Source organism: Prionailurus bengalensis, chromosome D2, assembly GCF_016509475.1.
Source record: "Prionailurus bengalensis isolate Pbe53 chromosome D2, Fcat_Pben_1.1_paternal_pri, whole genome shotgun sequence".
Lineage (NCBI taxonomy): Eukaryota > Metazoa > Chordata > Mammalia > Carnivora > Felidae > Prionailurus > Prionailurus bengalensis.
Window position 1 is genome coordinate 58,150,222 of NC_057351.1, and position 21,583 is coordinate 58,171,804.

The 21,583-nt window shown below is 38.5% G+C and overlaps 1 protein-coding gene across 2 annotated transcripts in view; it reads left to right on the forward strand.

Annotated features, from left to right (window-relative positions):
• The first annotated feature begins 16,569 nt into the window (after positions 1 to 16,569).
• ABCC2 (ATP binding cassette subfamily C member 2) overlaps positions 16,570 to 21,583 on the forward strand; it is a 65,197-nt gene continuing 60,183 nt past the window's right edge. Inside the window, exons 1-2 of one of the 2 annotated variants that reach the window (XM_043597234.1) lie at positions 16,570 to 16,736; positions 18,852 to 19,025. In XM_043597234.1, the coding sequence (XP_043453169.1) occupies positions 16,704 to 16,736; positions 18,852 to 19,025 (207 nt within the window). In that variant the 5' untranslated portion in view covers positions 16,570 to 16,703. The remainder of the gene's footprint in view (positions 16,737 to 18,851; positions 19,026 to 21,583) is intronic. The other variant, XM_043597233.1, reaches the window with a different exon arrangement.

Sequence of the window (21,583 nt, forward strand, 5' to 3'; positions counted from 1 at the left end):
CCTGGAACCTTGCTTCGGATTGTGTGTCTCCCTCTCTCTCTGCTCCTCCCCCACTCTGCCTCTCTCAAAACTAAATAAACATTAAAAAAAATAACCTCATTTTATATCAATAACAAACTAGTAATAGAGCTGTTATTTCTACTTTAGGAGAGTAACGGAAGCATAATATAAAGACCTTGCCCTTTGTCAGGAAGCTAGTTAGCATAACCTCTATGAAAAGTGTGCATAGATTTGGGTACTAGTGAATGTGTGTAGCAAGAGCTTTGCCTTTATTTAAAGGCACTTCTTCAGGTATAATTTCAGTGTAGAATATTTGCTGAATAATTTATGAAAAATGAGAGGCACACTATTTAAAAATCAACAATAACCTGTTTTTCTTTTCTTGCTTGTTCAGATGACTAGCAAAGACAATAATTATTTCAAAAAATAGTTTTCATTCTTGGCTTTGAATATAGATACAGATATGTAAGTATGACATATACATGTACATACAATCATATTTAGTGTTTTGGGTCAACCCTCCCCCATGCGTGGACTTCTCTGTATGATCTTCCAGAGACAATAGCAGGCCATGTCATCACCTCTATTTTCTTTTTAATACAGATTAACTAGGGATGTGAGAGATAGTGTGAGTTGCTCAAACTTTAATAACAAATTAATGTTTATGAGACTTGAATGCTAGCCTACTAACTGTCAGGTCTTCTACTTTAAGATGCTTCTGGTATATGGTTGTAGTAAAGAGAGCAATACTCCTAGGCAAACCAGACATACCTGGGATATCCTAGTTCCAAGTTTAAGCATGAGAAAGTTAATTTCTTGAACTTTAATAACCTCGTTTGTAAGTCAAGAATAATGACCATGGATCCTGGTTAAGTAATATATTAAAGCACCAAATACGTAGTGAGTACCTGTTAAGTGTTCGTTCTTTTCTTATAGCCTAGCTTTCTAGTGTCAGTCTTTGATAGTTTAAAAGCCCTCCCAGGAAGCCAGGCATTGAGTTTTAAAGCTAATACTGTAGCCTTCCACTATGTGAATATAAAAGAAGCATAAGGTAATTCTTACCTTGATTTTATTTTTCACCACTTTAGTCCTGTTTTTAAATATTTACTGATTATTCCTGTAGGTATAAGTTTCTTCTGAACAATTCTATAAGTATTTTGAGGCTAAGAGACCGCGTCTTTATATTTTATATATTTCTCACTGTACTCATCAAATTATATGCTCATGGATTAGTTTGCTAGTGGAAAAAGAGCACTGGATTGGCGGTCCTGACTATATTACTGTCTTTGGTAACTGTGTTGGATATCTTTTGTTTGCCCCTGCAAATCCACTCTTCACTTTGTCCTGTAAACTGAATCTAGCAACATAAAAGCAGTTACACACTATGACCAAGTAGGATTTATACCAGGAATGCAATGCTGGTTTAACATCCAGAAGTCAAACACCATATTAATAGAATAAACTACAAAAATCACACAATCTTTTCAACACAGAAAAAAATATTTGACAAAATCCCATATCCTCTCATAATAAAAACACTCAACAAACTTGGGATAGAGGGAACTTCCTTAATCTGATAGAGTATCTACACACAAAATAAACACACAGCTAACATCATACTTAATACTTAAAATCAGAAATAAGACAAGATGTCCACTTTCACCATTCCTACTCAACACTATACTAAAGGTTCTAGTGAGGGCTTTAGGCAAGAAAAAGAAATAAAAAGCATCCAGATTGGACAAGAAGAGGTAAAATACTTTCTATTTTTAGGCAACATGATCTTGTATGTAGAAAATTCTAAGGAATACAAACAGAAAAAGTTAAATGAGTTTAGCAAGGTCATAGGGTACAATATCAATATACAAAATCAATTGTATTGCTATACACTACCATAGCAATACTACAGTATACATTATTAATTAACAGTCTTAAAATGCAGTTAAGAAAACAATTTCAGAGTGCCTGGGTGGCTCAGTTGGTTAAGTGTCTGACTCTTGGTTTCAGTTCAGGTCATGATCTCCTGGTTTGTCAGTTTGAACCCCGCACTGGGCTCCATGCTAACAGTGTGGAGCCTGCTTGGGATTCTCTCTCTCCCTCTTTCTCTGCCCCTCCCCCACTTGTGCTGTCTCTGGCCCTAAATAAATAAATAAGTAAAACAATTTCATCTATAATAGCATCAAAAAAGAAAATGCTTAGGAATAAATTTAACCAAAGAAGTGCTAGACTTCACATTAAAAACTACAAAGCATTGTTGAAAGAAATTTAAACAGACCTAGCATAAATAAAAGAAATCCCACATTTATATATTGGAAGACAATGTTAAGATAGCAATACTCTCCAATTGGTCTCCAAATTCAATGCAATCCCTTTCAGAATCCCAACTGTGTTTTTTGCAGAAATTGACAAGCTGATCCTAAAATTTATTTGGAAATACAAGAGACCCAGAATAGTCAATCTTGTACAAGAAGAACAATGTTGGAAGACTTACATTTTATTTATTTATTTATTTATTTATTTATTTATTTATTTATTTATTTTAATGTTTTATTTATTTTCGAGAGAGAGAGAGAGTGTGTGAATGGGAGAGGGGCAGAGAGAGAGGGAGACACAGAATCTGAAGCAGGGTCCAGGCTCTGAGCTGGCAGCACAGAGCCCAACATGGGACTCGAACTCATGAACTGCGATATCATGACCTGAGCCAAAGTTGGATGCCCAACTGACTGAACCACCCAGGCGCCCCAAGGACTTATATTTTAAAACTTACTACAAAGCTACAGTAATTAAGATAATGTGGTACAGGCATAAAGTTGAATACAAAACTCAGTGCAATAGAATTGAGAGTCCAGAAGTAAACTCATGTTGTCCGCTGATTCTTGACAAGGATGAATTGACATTCACTGGGGAAAGAATGGTCTTTATAATAAACAGTGCTAGGACAACTGGATATCCATATCCAAAAAGGAAGTAAGTTAGAAAAGAAGGAAAGACCTTACTTTACATCATATACCAAAATTAACTCAAATGGATCATAGACCTAAATAAAAGAGCTAAGACCTAAAACTCTGAGAAAGAAACAGGAATAAATCTGTGACCTCAGGTTATCTAAAGGCAAAGCTTTAGATATGACATCAAAAGCACAAATTACATAAGAAAAAAAATGGGTAATTTGGACTTAATCAAAATTGGAAACTTAAGTGTCAAAGAATAACATCAAGAAAGTGAAAAAACAACCCACAGAATGGGAGAAAATGTTTGCAAATTATACGTGATAGAGGGCTAAAATCCAGACTATGAAAGAATACTTCACAATAAAAAGACAATCTGGGTGGCTCAGTCAGTTGGGTGGCCGACTTCAGCTCAGGTCATGATCTCACAGCTCCTGAGTTTGAGCCCCATGTTGAGCTCTGTGCTGACAGCTCAGAGCCTGGACCCTGCTTCAGATTCTGTGTCTCCCTTTCTCTCTGCCCCTCCCCTGCTCACGTTTTGTGTCTGTCTATCTGTCTGTCTATCTCTCTCTCTCTCTCTCTCTCTCTCTCTCAAAAATAAATAAACATTTAAAAGAACCATATGATCCGGTCAATCAATGCAGAAAAAGCATTTGACAAAATTCAGCATCCTTTCTTAATAAAAACTCTTGAGAAAGTCGGGATAGAAGGAACATACTTAAACATTACAAAAGCCATTTATGAAAAGCCCACAGCTAATATCATCCTCAATGGGGAAAAACTGAGAGCTTTCCCCCTGAGATCAGGAACACGACAGGGATGTCCACTCTCACTGCTGTTGTTTAACATAGTGTTGGAAGTTGTAGCATCAGTAATCAGACAACAAAAGGAAATCAGGGGCATCAAAATTGGCAAACATGAAATCAAGCTTTCACTTTTTGCAGATGACATGATATTATACGTGGAAAACCTGATAGACTCCACCAAAAGTCTGCTAGAACTGATACATGAATTCAGCAAAGTTGCAGGATACAAAATTAATGTACAGAAATCAGTTGCATTCTTATACACTAATAATGAAGCAACAGAAAGACAAAGAAACTGATCCCATTCACAATTGCACCAAGAATCATAAAATACCTAGTAATAAACCTAACCAAAGATGTAAAAGATCTGTATGCTGAAAACTATAGAAAGCTTATGAAGGAAACTGAAGAAGGTAAAAAGAAATGAAAAAACATTCCATGTTCATGGATTGGAAGAATAAATATTGTTAAAATGTCAATACTACCCAAAGCTATCTACACATTCAATGCAATCCCAATCAAAATTGCACCAGCATTCTTCTCGAAGCTAGAACAAACAATCCTAAAATTTGTATGGAACCACAAAAGATCCTGAATAACCAAAGTAGTATTGAAGAAGAAGACCAAAGTGGGAGGCATCACAATCCCAGACTTTAGCTTCTACTACAAAGCTGTAATCATCAAGACACCATGGTATTGGCACAAAAACAGACACATAGACCAATGGAATAGAATAGAGACTCCAGAATTGGACCCACAAAAGTATGGCCAACCTAATCTTTGACAAAGAAGGAAAGAATATCCGATGGAAAAAAGACAGTCTCTTTAACAAATGGTGCTGGGAGAACTGGACAGCAACATGCAGAAGAATGAAACTAGACCACTTTCTTATCCATCCACAAAAATAAACTCAAAATGGATGAAGGACCTGAATATGAGACAGGAAACCATCAAAACCCTAGAGGAGAAAGCAGGAAAAAACCTCTCTGACCTCAGCCACAGCAATTTCTTACTTGACACATCTCCAAAGGCAAGGGAATTAAAACCAACAAAGAACTATTGGGACCTCATGAAGATAAAAAGCTTCTGCACTGCAAAGGAAACAATCAACAAAACTAAAAGGCAACCGACAGAATGGGAAAAGATATTTCCAAATGACATATCGGACAAAGGGCTAGTATCCAAAATCTATAAAGAGCTCACCAAACTCCACACCCGAAAAAAATAATTCAGTGAAGAAATGAGCAGAAAACATGAATAGACACTTCTCTAAAGAAGACATCCAGATGGTCAACAGGCACATGAAAAGATGCTCAACGTCACTCCTCATCAGGGAAATATAAATCAAAACAACATTCAGATACCATCTCACACCAGTCAGAGTGGCTAAAATGAGCAAATCCAGAGATTATAGATGCTGGCGAGGATGTGGAGAAATGGGAACCCTCTTGCACTGTTGGTGGGAATGCAAAGTGGTGCAGCCACTCTGGAAAATGGTGGAGTTTCCTCAAAAAATTAAAAATAGGGGTGCCTGGGTGGCTCAGTTGGTTAAGTATTCAACTTCAGCTCAGGTCTGATCTCACTGTTCGTGAGTTCAAGCCCCACATTGGGCTCTGTGCTGATAGCTCAGAGCGTGGAACCCGCTTCAGATTCTGTGTCTCCCTCTCTCTCTCTATGACCTTCTCCAGCTCGCTCGCTCTCTCTCTCTCTCAAAAATAAACATTAAAAAAAATTAAAAACAGATTATCCTATGACCTAACAACACCACTGCTAGGAATTTACCCAAGGGATACAGGAGTGCTGATGCATAGGGGCACTTGTACCCCAATGTTTATAGCAGCACTTTCAATAATAGCCAAATTATGGAAAGAGCCTAAATGTCCATCAACTGATGAATGGATAAAAAAAAATGAAATTGTGGTTTACATACACGATGGAATACTACTTGGCAATGAGAAAGAATGAAATATGGCCTTTTGTAGCAACGTGGATGGAACTAGAGAGTGTTATGCTAAGTGAAATAAGTCATACAGGGAAAGACAGATACCATATGTTTTCACTCTTATGTAGATCCTGAGAAACTTAACAGAAGACCATGGGGGAGGGAAAGGAAAAAAAAAAGTTAGAAAGGGAGAGAGCCAAACCATAAGAGACTCTTAAAAACTGAGAATAAACTGAGGGTTGATGGAGGGTGGGAGGAAGGGAAGGGTGGGTGATGGGTATTGAGGAGGGCACCTGTTGGGATGAGCACTGGGTATTATATGGAAACCAATTTGATAATTTCATATTTAAAAAAATAATAAATATTAAAAAAAGACAATCCTATTCTAAATTTTTATTTAAATTGTAGTTAACATATAGTGTAATATTGATTTCAGGAGTAGAATTTGGTGCTTTATCACTTACGTATAACACCCAGTACTCATCATAACATGTGCCCTCAATACCCATCATCCATTTAGCCCACCCCCCACCCACCTCCCTCTATAAACCCTCAGTTTGTTCTCTATCATTAAAATCTCTTGGGGTGCCTGGGTGGCTTAGTCGGTTAGGCATCCAACTCTTGGTTTTGGCTCAGGTCATGATCTCACAGTTCATGGAATCTAGCCACCATCAGGCTACACACTGACAGCACAGAGCCTGCTTGGGATTCTCTTTCCCTCTCTCTCTGCCCCTCCCCCCCCCCTCAAAATACATAAACTTAAAAAGAGTCTCATGGTTTGCTTCCTTCTCTCTCTTTTTTCCCCCCTTTTATATGTTCATCTGTTGTTTCCTAAATTCCACATATGAATGAAATCATATGGTATGTGTCTTTCTCTGACTTATTTTGCTTAGCATAATACACTCTAACTCCATCCATGTCATTGCAAATGTCAGGATTTCGTTCTTTTTGATGGCTGAGTAATATTCCAGTGTGTGTGTGTGTGTGTGTGTGTGTGTGTGTGTGTGTACCACATCTTCTCTATCCACTCATCAGTTGATAAGACAATCCAATTTTAAAATGGGCAAAGGATTTGTATATAGATTTCACCAAAGAAGGTATGTAGTTGACCAACAAAAACATGACAAGATGTTCAGCATTATTAGTCATTAGGGAAATGCAAATCAAAACCCCAATAAGATACCACTTTACACCCACTAGAATGACTATAACCGATAAGACTGACCAAACCAAGCATTTGCAAGTATGTGGAGCACGTAGAAGTTTCATCTACTGCTGGTGGAAATGTAAAATGGTGAAGCTGCTTGGTAAAATGGTCTGGGGGTTCTTGAAATGTTAAACATAGAGTTGCCATATGTCACAGCATTTCCTCTGTATATACCCAAGAGAATTGATAACACGTTCACACAAAAAGTTGTATCCAAATGTTCATTAGCACCATCATTGATCTTCTAGAATTAGAGAATAACTGTTTTTGCAACCCTTAATGACATAAATCAGTTAAAGACCACCAATACTGAAACCATTAGGTAAAAGGTTGAGTAGGGGCTGGATATCCACATATTGCCAAAATATCACTCTATAGATTATTTGCCAGTGATAAAAGTAGGAAGTTAACATTATAATGGAGCTATCTGGTTGTTCCCAACTTAATCCAGTGAACAAACAATACCACGAGAAGTACAAGAGTGTACTATACTGAAAGACAGGATTTGAGAGGGGAAGAGGTCATTCAGAGTCCACAACTTGTGTTAGGAATTTCAGTTTGGAGGTCTCCAGTGTGCCTCAAGGGAGAGCTAAGAGTTGGACCACCTGGAAGGCAACTGTAACAAAGTGTAATAGTTAGCCATTGATCAAGCAAGAGTGAACTACAAATAGCAGTAACTCATAGGGTGGCCCATTATCCCAGTTTGCTTGGAATTTTTCCAATTTTCCCTTGAAAGGTCCCATAGCCTGGGAAACTCCTCAGTGCCAGGCATTTTACCAGCTCAGTGAAATTACCTTTGCATCTTTTCTTCAGTGCTCCCATCCCTGCCCCTCACATCCTGGAAATTAGATAACAGGGAATTGAATAACAAGGAAAAAAGATAAAAGGAATGACACTTCTTTCTAGCAGTGGCTGAGGTCTCTGAGCTAAGAAAATGGGAGGGGCTTTAAAATGAAAGTGAGATTGTTTTGTGGGTGATAGTAATGTTCCAAAATTTATTGTAGTAATGGTTGCACAACTGTGAATATGCCAAAAATAATTGAACTGTACACTTTAAGTGGGTGAATTATATAAAAATTTATAACTCAATAAAGCTGTTTTTTTAAAAAATACATGTGAGATTTAAATTAGATTAGCCTGAACTTTTAGTACCTGAAAGAAACCAAAAAGCTATAGGATCTACCTGACATGTGGTCAAGGGCAGGGATGGCTATATATAGCATGGCTGAAGACAATAGGTAGAAGCAAAATATTGTTTCTTGTTTTGTGTTTAGTTTGCATCTTTCAACAAACTAGCTACACTAGTTTGAATGGATTTCTGTACCCTGCCACCAAGAGTTGTGTTTAAGAAACCTAAGGAATACACATTCCATCTATTCCTGTATAGATGCTAAGTTTCATCCTTGGATAAAAGCACAAAAATTATATCTTTGGATTGCATTGCTCTGATCCCTCATAGAATGTATGTATGTATGTTTGTATGTATGTATGTATGTATGTATGTATGTATGTATGTATTTAAAGTTTATTTACTTATTTTGAGAGAGAGAGAGTGCACTCAAGCAGGGAATGGTAAGGAGAGAGGGAGAGAGAGAATCCCAAGCAGGATCCACACTCAGTGCAGAGCCGGATGCAGGGCTCAATCTCAGGAACAGTGAGATGATGACCTGAGCCAATATCAAGAGTTGGATGCTATTAACAATTTCTTGTGTATACTTCCAGAAATTTTAATAATTTACTTGTATTTAATTGCTGGTAAAACTATGTGCTTTTCTATGTGATAATTACTAATTATATTGCTCCCATGTTCTTTTTTTGTCAGATGTACTTCCCGTTTGGTTGCTTTCATACTAATATTTGTTTTATAAAATTCTCTTAAAGAAAAATGTGCGCATTTCTCTGTGTTCTGATCACTTTCTTTTTGTTTGTTTGTTTGTTTTCGAGGCTCAGAAGAGTATTTTTCTCTCCACTATATACATTTTGCTTCTAGCCCATTTTGTTCTGTTGTTTTATGACCTATCAAGAATATACTTTATGGGGGGGCGCCTGGGTGGCGCAGTCGGTTGAGCGTCCGACTTCAGCCAGGTCATGATCTCGCGGTCCGTGAGTTCGAGCCCCGCGTTGGGCTCTGGGCTGATGGCTCAGAGCCTGGAGCTTGGTTCCGATTCTTTGTCGCCCTCTCTCTCTGCTCCTCCCCCGTTCATGCTCTGTCTCTCTCTGTCCCAAAAATAAATAAATAAACGTTGAAAAAAAAAAAAGAATATACTTTATGGGATGATATAAAGACCTAAATTAATTACTTCTTTTCTATATTAGTATGCTGATGTCCAAAAAACATTATACAATTCATCCTTTTCCCTCTAGTTTGTCAAAAGTTAAAGATTATCCTTTGGGTTTACTAGGAACATTATTCTGTACCACCAATAACTTTTACTATTTTTTAAAGTATATACTTTTTTTAAAACTATATGAAACTTTTTAGTAGTTGACTCTTTCTGGGGGAAGCTTTAAGTCTAATTCAAAGAGTTCATTAATTATTTAAATTATTTTTTTGCAATTTGTTAATTCTTTCAGAAGAGTTTCACTACATTTCAGGTTTTAATTAAAAGGAGTGTAGGTTTACAATAAATGAAAAATATTTTTAAATCAGTGTTAATTTACTCATCTGTACATCCTGTTTGGTCTCTGGTTATTCTAAAAATATTTTTGGTTTTAGCAATACAAAAGTGTACACATTATCTTTGGTGGGAGAATTGGGTAGTAATTATCTTATTACTTTATAATTGTAGTTTTTAGTTTTTGCTATAGGAGCATGAACTAATAGGCGAAATTTTAAAATATGAAGGGAAAAACAGTCTTTTTTATTTTACCACTTAAATCTCAAAATCTATATTAAGATATTACACCAGAAAGAAAACTTTTCTTAAGTTTATCTGTAATCATTAACTAAAAGTATACAACTCTTTGGTTATCTTGAACATTGAACTTTTGTAGAGTTTTCAGTTACTTAATGCAGACGTTTATTAGTCAACATTTGCTTACTAAGTAGAAATGATACAGCATATTCTTTGCCAAGTCATTCTGATCAAACATTCTCTCCAACCGAATTATCTCTATGCAATGAATTTAGTATACATACATTGAGATTTTTGGAGACCGTTAGGAAGAGATTTGGGAGAGATCATTTTACATAAGACCAGCAGCGGCAAGGCCAGAATCCAGGTTTCCTGACTCCTTCACATCTTGCAAGATGTCTTTTTTAGTACAGTCTTTGTGTTTTTTTTAATGTTTATTTATTTATTTTGAGAGAGAAGGAAAGAGAGAGGGAGGAGCATGAGAGGGAGATAGAAGGAAGGGCATTGAGAGAGGGAGAGAGAGAATCCTAAGCAGGCTTCATACCTTCAGCACAGAGCCCGGTGAGATCATGACCTGAGCTGAAATCAAGAGTCAGACACTCAACTGACTGAGCCACCCAGGTGCCCCTTCAGTACAGTCTTTAAATATCAGTGATAACACTAAAGGAGAGAGTTTGCAGAACACCTCTTCTGATAGAATAGGAACATCCTGCAAACTTGCACGTATTTGACATATTCAGATCACATCTTCAGGGCACTAGGACAGCTTGATTTATTTTATTTTATTTTTTTAATTTTTTTTTTAACGTTTATTTATTTTTGAGACAGAGACAGAGCATGAACGGGGGAGGGTCAGAGAGAGAGGGAGACACAGAATCGGAAGCAGGCTCCAGGCTCTGAGCCATCAGCCCAGAGCCTGACACGGGGCTCGAACTCACGGACCATGAGATCGTGACCTGCGCTGAAGTCGGATGCTCAACCGACTGAGCCACCCAGGCGCCCCTAGGACAGCTTGATTTAAAGAAATTCTACAGTGCATCCTCAGGTAAAGGGAATCATCACAGTATTTTTGTTTTTTATGTAAATTGCATATACATTAAATCATAAAATCTTGGAAATCTTCTAGTCAGACCTTTTCCCCAGAGCATGTATCTTTTCTCTAGTGTTCACTACCTCATAAAAGGGTAGAAGGACATCTGACATTCTTACTATACAGATATGAAACATTGTTCTTCATAAATTATGGGATGTAGAATTATTTTCTTAACCCTTCTGAACCTCAGTTGGTGAAATTGTAAAAAAAAAAAAATACCTACTTCATAAGATTATTATAAGGACAGGGGCACCTGGGTGGCTCAGTTGGTTGAGTGTCCGACTTTGGCTCAGGTCATGATCTCACGGTTTGTGAGTTCAAGCCCTGTGTCAGGCTCTGTCTGATAGCCTGGAGCCTGTTTGGATTCTGTCTCCCTCTTTCTCTGCCCCTCCCCCGCTCACGCTCTTGCGCTCTCTCTCTCTCTCTCTCTCAAAAAATAAAATAAACATTAAAAGAATGTTTTTAATATTATTATAAGGACTAAAAGAGACAAAACTGTTAGTGTTTAACATAGAAATGTATTCATTATTTAAGAAACCTACATGAGGTTGACATATAAAAGATATCCATTAAGCATGAGTTATGTCAATGCTTGTAAGTCATTGATACAAATATTCAAGGTGCTGGAATGATTGCAGACCCCTCTGGCATGCCAGGAAAGATCACCCTTGGGTTACATACTTCTGTTCTTGTTTGAACTACACCTTTTGTGGTTGTCCCACAGTTCTTAGATACTCTTGTTGTTTTTCAGATTAATTTCTCATTGCTTTCCAGTTGTAGCATTCTCTACAGAGATCTCCTCAAGCTCAGACATTCTTTCCTGTGCTGTGTCCAGTCTACTAGTAAGCCCATTAAAGGCTATCTTCCTTTCCATAACAATGTTTTTTTATCTCCAGCATTTTGATACTTTCTTAGAATTTCTCTTTGCTTACATTGCCCATCTGTTCTTGTATGTTGTCTAGTTCATCCATTAGAGCCTTTAGCATATTAATCATAGTGGTTTTAAGTTCCTAGTCTGATCATTCCCACCTCCCTGCCATATCTGAGTCTGGTTCTGATGTTTGCTTTATCTCTCCAAACTGTTTTTTGCCTTTGAGTATGCCTTGCAATTTTTTCTTGGTAGCTGGACTTGATGTACTGGGTAAAAGGAACTGCTGAAATTGGCCTTTAGTGATATCATGGTGACATGTTGGAGGAGAGGAAGTGTTCTCTGGTCCTATGACTAGGTCTCAGTCTTTTAGTGATCTGGTGCCTCCAGACTGTGAACTTTGCAAGTACCTCTCAGCCTCCTCTCTTAGGTGGAACAAGAAGGCTAGAGTAGGCTGATTTGGGCATTTCTCTCTCTGCAGGTTGGTTAGGCTCTGAGAAAACCCCAATGGGTTAAGTTCTGGTTAAACAGTTCTTCTGAGAGCAGATCTTGTTAAAAACAGAATGCTCTGGTATATTTCAAATGGCTACTTTTCTTCTCTGCCTGCCAGAAGCAGGATGAGATTTTTCTCCAATATTCACTGTGAGAACCTTCTCAAGCTCCTGAAGGTAAAACTCATAAAAATGTTTATAGGGGGGAGCTCCCCTATCACAGAGTCCCCCTGGATTTTTTTTTTTTTTTGAACCTCTCAGACATGATGGAGACTTCAGTTGGATTTCAGGCAGAAACTGAGTCATCCAGTGCAGATTTGTGAACAGGGTCCACAAGTAAATGAACAACTTCCTGGAGGGATTCACAGAATTGCTTTCTATTGATTTGATTAAAATATTCGATAAAAATGAGCTGGAGTTGCTAATGTGCTACCTTGGCGGTATGGACATGAATGATTGAGAGACAACGTTCTATTTACAGGAACGGCTAATGCCCAAACCATCCTGTCATTCAGTGGCTAACAGACTTTGCAGAGACAATGGCAGAATAACAGTTTCACAACAGTTTCACAATGTGACTCCTAGAACAGTCTTCCCCCCATGCACTTGCCCAAGTGCAGATGTGGGAAGTCAGCCCTGGGTCACTTTCCTGCATTTTCTACTCTAAGTTATCAACTGGGTGATGTCTATAGTAATGACATTTCAGAAAGACTTTGTCTATGTTGTGCTTTTGTAGGCAAAGCCCTTAATAAATTGTTTACTTACTTAAAAAAGAAAAGTTCTCAAAATAAGATAAAAACAGAGAGGAAGACAAACCATAAGAGACTTAGATACAGAGAACAAACCAAGGGTTGCTGGTATGGTTTTGGGTGGGGGGATGAGCTAAATGGGTGATGGGTATTAAGGAGGGCACTTGTTGGGATGAGCACTGGGTGTCATATGTAAGTGATGAATCACTAAATTCTATTCCTAAAATTGTTATTACACTCTATGTTAACTAACTTGGATTTAAATTAAAAAACAAACCAAAAAACAAAAAAAAAAGGAAAGAAAGAAAAGAAAAACTCAGTGACTCTGTGACTCAGACACTAAGACTCTATCAGTTGGTAAATTACAGTTCACCATTCCCCATCTCAGTAAATTGTGATTCTCTGCATTTGCCTGTCTGCCTGTCTGTCTCTTCAATTTGGGGGACAGCAGTTTGCTCTGTGACCTTACTTCTTTTACTGATCTAAGAAGAATTGTTGATTTTTCAGTCTGCCCAACATTTTACTTGTTAGGATGGAATGGTAACTGCCAAACTCTTTACATGCCAGACCCACCCACTTCTTCTTTCATTTGATAATACATCATATGTTTACCCTATCCATGTCAGTAAATATCCTAAAACCTAAGCATTTGTTTTGGTGAATATTTAGATCCTCCACCCTCCCTTTTTTTGGCTACTCAAAATGTTTTAAGCACAAATGAGTACAAATTCTGCTTGTTTTAAAACATGATTACAATTTTTATCAGTCACTTTTTGTTCCTCTTATTTGCAGTAGACACCACAGGGAGTTTACATTTTATAAGTAGAAAATAATTCCACTCACACCATACCTCTCATTAGGCCCTCTCTTCAGTCTCAATGAACATTTCCAAGCATAGCCGATTTGCTTTCATAACTACTTGCTAGACATGTTCAGTCAATATCCATCTGCTAGAAAGAAGAGGATTGACATCATTGTCAAAGACTAACTCAGACATTTAATTGGATGTCTGTATGCTAGTTTTTTCGTACTTGAGAGAGATTGTCATTACACTATTGTCAACAAAGGCAAAAGCCAGGATTTATAAAAAGAGAGACAGGAAAAGAGGCAAACACACAGTTTAGGGAGAGTGAGAGTTTATTCCTGATTAAACTAATTAGTTGGAGGGCATCAAACAGGCCAGTATGGGAAGTCTAGTGTTGAGCAGGCTAAGTCATCAGGGAACACAGCTGCAGGCATCGATGACTTTTCTGAAAAGCCCTTAGAGTTTGGCCGTGGAGCATGTGTGACAAGTTGTCTAGTGTCTGCCAGTGTGTCCTTAGCATCACCACTTTAGGTGAGCCAGGTTCGTGTTATTTGTTTCTCTCATCAGAATTTCTCATTTCACCTCTTTGGTCAAAGTAGCTCCCAAAGGAATGGATTCAGTCATGAGGATTTCATTCTTTTTTTGACACAATATTTTCAGTTGGATGTCGACTGAGAATAATGGACACATGTCATGTAATCATTCTGATATTTAACAGCGGAAACAGACAACAAATCTGAGGACAATCACAAATCCATAAGGAATAAGGAGTGGCTAGCTGACTCAGTTGGTAGAGCATGTGACTCTTGATCTTGGAGTTGTGAGTTCAAGCCCCACGCTGAGTATAGAGATTACTCACATAAATAAATAAATAAATAAATAAATAAGAAAAAACATTTTTTTAAGTCTAAAAAAACCCCCCAAAACAAATCCATTAGAAACACTTGGCACCATGTTTTTATCCAGGTTTTATTTATGCATTTATACATTTATGTGGCAAGTATGCCAATACCATCTAATTACATAAGAATAGTTTAGTATGTGTATATTGAGGAACTAGAAAATGTTTATGGTAAACATAGAAAATTTCTGTCCAAATGTATTTGAACACCCCAAGGCCTAAGTCATTCACAGAACTGAATGACTGTCCTAATAAAAGTTACACATCTTTCAGATGCTAATAATTCACAACATACCCACTGGTACTAGTGGTAAGTGTTATTATCATTTGTGAGTTTAAGGTAACCAAATGGATAGTTAACCTTAGGCCAGGCATTAAAGTCTACATTAAATATATAGGTATGGGAGCACCTGGATGGCTCAGTCAGTTAAGCATCCAACTTCGGCCCAGGTCATGGGTTCGAGTCTCTAGTCGGGCTCTGTGCTGACAGCTCAGCTTTGGATTCTGTATCTCCCTCTCTCTCTGCCCACACCCTCTCACACTCTGTCTCTCTCTCTCAAAGAATAAATAAATGTTAAAAAAAATAATATATATGTATATGTATGTATACATTAAAGTATAAATACTCTTTTGTTAATTACTCTCTGTAGATGGTCTGTATATACTCACAGAACAAAGAAGTGTTTTTTTGTGTTAGTGACCAAAATAGTTTCACATGATCCCCCAAATAATGGCATCTGTACTTTAATATGTTGGCAAGCGTGTATGGCTGCTGTTAATTTCGAGTACCCTGATTTTACTGTATTATTATTCTTTTTTTTTTTAATATATGAAATGTATTGTCAAATTGGTTTCCATCGGGTACCCTGATTTTAAAAGAGCATTTGCTTTTCTAGGGGAGGGGCTAATGGGGAGTTGTTGTCTACTGGGTATAGAGTTTCAGTTGGGCAAAATTTCCCAATTTCAGTTGGGAAAAGTTCTGGAGAGTGGTTGCACAACAATGTGAATATACTTGACACTCCTGAACTGTATACGCTTAGAAATGGTTGGATGGTAAAATTTCTGTCATGTTTTTTACCACAGTACAAAAAGATTGCTTTAAAATATTATTGCATAATACCTGATAATTATGGGAAAAAAATCAGAAAATACAGACAAGCAAAAAGGAAAATCACCCACAACTCTAACAGCTAAGGTTAACATTTTGTTGCATAACGTATATTTACGTATAGGTTCACACTGGATATACTATTTTATAACCTGAGTTTTTCAAATAAAGTTTATACTATTTTTAAACTTTTAATTTAAAATCCAGAAGAGTAGGACATTTCTCATTCCTATAAATTCTAAGGCCTTAAAACAGAAGTAAAACTGCATGTTTAAAGATAGTTGCCCCTCCATGGGCACTTCTCTTTTTAGGTCATATGTCTTCAAGAGAAGGAAAGGCTCCTTCTCTCCTGGGTTGTCTGCCAGCTCTGCTGACATTTTTCTTGTTTTTCTTTTTTTTCAAAATTTTTAATGTTTATTTTTTATTTATACTTGAGAGAGAGAGAGTGTGAGCAGGGGAGGGGCAGAGAGAGATGGAGACAGTATCTGCAGCAGGCTCCAGGCTCTGGGCTATCAGCACAGAGCCAGACACGGGCTCAAATTCACAAGCAGGGAGATCATGACCTGAGCTGAAGTTGGACACTCAACCAACTGAGCCACCCAGGCATGCCTCTGCTGACATTTTCCAGTGATTCCTTTTACATAAGACCATACCTACAGAGGCTTCTGGTTCTTTGGGGGATGGTGAGTCTACCTGCCCCTGGGGCCCCTCAGTCACATGTCTAGCTACTGAGATAATGCAAATAAACATCTGAGCAAGTTAATGACTAAGCTGTTAGGATGAAAGGTCAGGAAACATGATTTTATCTGGAATGTCAGAATAGGAGATAACATCCTGAACTGCAACTTGAGTCCACCTTCTCTGAGGAAGACTTAATAAGAAACAACAGAGTCACAAAAGAGCCTTCATTCCAGAAGTGCTCCAGGAATCATGCTGGAGAAGTTCTGCAACTCTACATTTTGGGTGAGAAATACTACTTCTCTTCACTGTTGACTCTTCTCAGACTCAGAACAAATAGTAGATGAACCTCAAGTGGCTACCAATAAGAACCAGAAAAGTTAGATGTGCAGGTGGTCTAAACCTCAGGATTTGGTTTTGTTTCTTCTAGGGTTTGTTTGTTTGTTTGTTTGTTTAAGAGAAGATAAGTCATAATATCTCCAGAGGACATTCTATGTGGGAGAGGTAACATATTCTCTAACATATGTTTATTATATCCTAGACTCTTTTTTTTATTTTGAAAATTTTCTTAATCTTTATTTTATTTTTGGCAGAGAGAGAGACAGAACATGAGCAGGGGAGGGGCAAAGAGAGAGAGGGAAACACAGAATCTGAAGCAGGCTCCAGGCTCCAAGCTGTCAGCACAAAGCCTGATGTGGGGCTCGAACTCACAAACCATGAGATCATGGCCTCAGCCGAAGTCAGACGCTTAACCGGCTGAGCTACCCAGGTGCCCCTCCTAGACTCTTTTCTCAAACTAGCTAGCTGCAAAATCATCTTCTCTAAAGATAAATAGGGAAAAGACTTCCAATCTCAACAATATTAGGAGGGAAAGTTGTTGTGGGGTTTGTGGGGTGAGAGGAAGAAGAGAAGACCCTGGTTGAGTTTTGTCGAGGCATGCTGAGGTTGAAGTGATAGCTATATGTTCTAGAGGACCTGGCAGTTAGGGGTGTGGAGTGGAAGTTGAGGCCAGGGATGCAGATTTGGGTGTCACGAGCACCAAGACCATTTTGGAACCATTAGAGCAGAGAATTTCAAGGCAGACAGGGTGAGCAACAGTTACTAAATGGCTTAGTGGAATAGAAAATGAGAAGGAACCTAGGATTTAATGATTCTGTGAAAGTGTGGTCTTCAAATGCCTAGCACAGCACCAGAATCACATGGAGGGCTTGTTAAAATAGTTTAAATATCTTAGGTTATTCTTCTGAATTCTAAAGTTAGAATCTCTTGGTGGAGAGATAAGAAGAGTAAGAATGAGATAGCAAAGTTAGCATTCCCATCTTAGAAAGAACCTGGGCCACAAGGGCCTCAGGCTAGGACCTCCATACCACAGGCAGGTGGGGCTTAATAGGCCCCAGGATCTCAGCAGGCCATCTTTTTTTTTTTTAATATTTATTTCTTTTTGAGAGACAGAGAGAGAGAGCGTGAGAGGGGGGTGGGCAGAGAGAGAAGGAGACAGAGGATCCAAAGCAGGCTACACGCTGACAGTGGTGAGCCTGATGCCGGGTTTGAACTCATGAACTGTGAGATCATGACCTGAGCCCAAGTCGGGTACTCAACCAACTGAACCACCCAGGTGCCCCTCAGCAGGGCATCTTTGGAGAATTCTGAGAATATCTGACAGAGCTCTTGGTCAGGGCACCTCAATGTTTTCTTTAAAGAGTCTGTGCAAACAACTATACAAAAACAATTTGAAAATATTTATAAGGAGAGAAAAATTACCCCTTACAAGACTGAGAAATAAGAACTGGTGTTCCCACCCCCACTTCCCAAGACACTTCTACCTATTACAGAAAGTAAAGACTACAGACCTGCTGGGAACGAGCCTCCCATCCGATAGTGCCTTTGCAGCTCCTGTGCCAACAATCCCCTCAGGTTCCAATCACTATAAGCCCCTCTGGCTCAAAGGAGGCTAAATGTCATAGTGTGACTAAAGCATCCTGCTGGCTGCATGTTGGAACATCTGTCAGGGAGCTTAATCAGTGCTAAAAAGTAGAAGAAGAACAAGTTTCTATATCCCAGGGAACTGTTTGAATTGAGGAACTGTCCATTCCTCTTCTTCCCGCAACCTGGCAAATGCAGTAGTGAAGTTTCCTGAGAAGAGCTAGTGGAGAAATTCACCTAGAAAGAAAGGCTTTTTAAGGTTGGGTTGGCCAGAAAAGTCACTGTCATTAAATGTTGAAGCTATATCAATGGAAATAAATAGGAAAATGCAGCTAGTTAATGGGTCAGGCCAGATATGGATGTAGAACTGAGTTAAAATTGTTTAGAAACGGGTCGGAGGGGAGGGTGGTCTCGCACTGGTTTTCTGTCTTCAAAACATGAGTATATTCAACAATCCTTCCGTTTTTGGTCCTCCAGAATTCTTCATTCCTGGATAGCCCAGAAGCAGACCTGCCACTTTGTTTTGAGCAAACTGTTCTGGTGTGGATTCCCTTGGGTTTCCTTTGGCTCCTGGCCCCTTGGCAGCTTCTTCATGTATACAGAACCAAGATCAACAGATCATCTATCACCAAACTCTATCTTGCTAAGCAGGTATGGGAACTCCACTATTTCGAACTAATTACTTGGTGCACAATAGAGACATTTTGTTGGTGGTTAAAGTGTCTTCTTCCCTATTTTTAGCCAGCTTTCTTGAGACAGGTGCTCACTCGCCCCTTGCCATATTTCTTAGTTAAGGTGACTTTAATTTTTACACAATGATAGTGACTCTTAAATCTTATTGATATCAGACTCTTTAAACACCAATGATGAGGGGCGCCTGGGTGGCGCAGTCGGTTAAGCGTCCGACTTCAGCCAGGTCACGATCTCGCGGCCCGTGAGTTCGAGCCCCGCGTCGGGCTCTGGGCTGATGGCTCAGAGCCTGGAGCCTGTTTCCGATTCTGTGTCTCCCTCTCTCTCTGCCCCTCCCCCGTTCATGCTCTGTCTCTCTCTGTCCCAAAAATAAATAAAAACGTTGAAAAAAAAAAATTTTTAAACACCAATGATGAGTAATCGATCAGTCTAATAGTTATTTTTAATATTTGAGAAACAAATACTGGATGACCTGTCTTGAAGCTGTTCTAATAAATCAGGAGACTACAATTCAGTTGGCACCTACAATGAGGTGGAAATAAAACGTGTCCTCTGCACAGTTCAGGCAATCCAACCATCACTCATCTCCCATAACTTGGGTCTGAAATAAGGCTTCCATTTTCCCAAAGTCTTCCATGAGTCTGGACAGTCACTGACAGTAGAGTGAGTTAGGGTGAGTGCTCACAGGCATATACCCGAGTAGGGAAATATGGAAGGAACAGGAGCTGCGGAAGAGAATCCAGCAAGAACTAGGGGAGAAGCCCCTTAGCCAATGACACTGATTAATGCAGAAAGGGTCTTGTGGGAACCGAGACATTCAACTAAGGTTGCAAAGTCAACTCACAGGGTATTATGCTAAGTGAAATTAGTCAGAGAAAGACAAAGATCATATGACTTCACTCATATGTGGAATTTAAGATACAAAACAGATGAACATAGGAGAAGGAAAGCAAAAATAATACAAAAACAGGGAGGGGGACAAAACATAAGAGACTCTTAAATGCAGAGAACAAACTGAGGATTGCTGGAGGGGCTATGGGTAAGGGGATGGGCTAAATGGGCAAGAGGCATTAAGGAGGACACTTGCTGGGATGAGCACTGGGTGTTGTACATAGGTGATGAATCACTGGATTCTACTCCTGAAATCATTATTGCACTATATACTAACTAACTGGATGTAAATTTTAAAATTTTTTAAACAATTTTAAAAAAAGAAGAAAAAAAGCCACCTCATAAAATCCACCATCTGCTTTTTTCACTAGTTTGTTATTGTTTGTTTGTTTGTTTGTTTTTCCCTACCTGTCCTGATCCTTAAACAAGGTTTTTAAAATGCCAATTAGATTTAATGTTCTATGAGCACACATACCAATGACATCAGATTACCTGGAATCTAAAAGGAAGAAAGGAACTTGGTCAACCGAAATGGAATTTTTATTGACTCTCCAAGTCAGGGGCTGGTGGTAAGTTTTGTTGGACTCTGGATAGGAATGAACAGTCCCCAAGAGTGGGGGCAGGGTTGCTGTCCTCTTTGCTGACCCAAGTGCCAAACACAGCTTAGCACTCAGTATGAATTTGTTGAATGTTAATATTAAATGCAGTCTAGAAGTAGGGATCAAGTCAAGAATGTGTTAGATTCTGAACATTGAATAATACACTTTAATAACCTTGAAAATAAGTCAGAGCTTTTTGTTAGAAAATCAGTCAAGGGGCGCCTGGGTGGCTCAGTCGGTTAAGTGGCCGACTTCGGCTCAGGTCCCGATCTCACAGTCCGTGAGTTCGAGCCCCGCATCGGGCTCTGTGCTCATAGCTCAGAGCCTGGAGCCTGTTTTAGATTCTGTGTCTCCCTCTCTCTCTGACCCTCCCCCGTTCATGCTCTGTCTCTCTCTGTCTCAAAAATAAATAAACGTTTAAAAAATTAAAAAAAAGAAAATCAGTCAACTGTCTTTTTCTATCTTTTTCCAAGATAAGGCTGGGTAATGAGTAAATCAGTACTCTATCCTAGTTATATTTGTTAATTAATGTTTAAAAACAGCTTTATTGAAATGTAATTCACAACCATACAATTTACCCACTTAAATGCTATTTTTTAAGCATATTTATATGTGTAACCATCACCACAATCAATTTTAGAACAGAAAGAAACCCCCATCTCCCCATCCTCCTTAGCCCAAGCAACCACTAACCATTTGCTGTCTCTATATTTTCCCTATTTTAGACATTTCATATAAATGGAATCTTAAAATAATATGTGGTCTTCTATGATGGCTTCTTTCAGTTAGCACAAGGTTTTCATGGTTCACCCGTATTGTAGCATGTATGAGTGCATCATCCCTTTATATGACTGAATAATATTCCATTATACAGGTATACGGGTATATCACATTTTGCTAACTTTTATAAATATAAATCCCTATAGAGGAAAAGAAAATCAATGTATTACCTTTTTTTTTTTTCTGTAGGTAATAATTCACTTACTCTTGCTCATAGTCTCAGGAGTTCCATTCACAATTTATACTTTC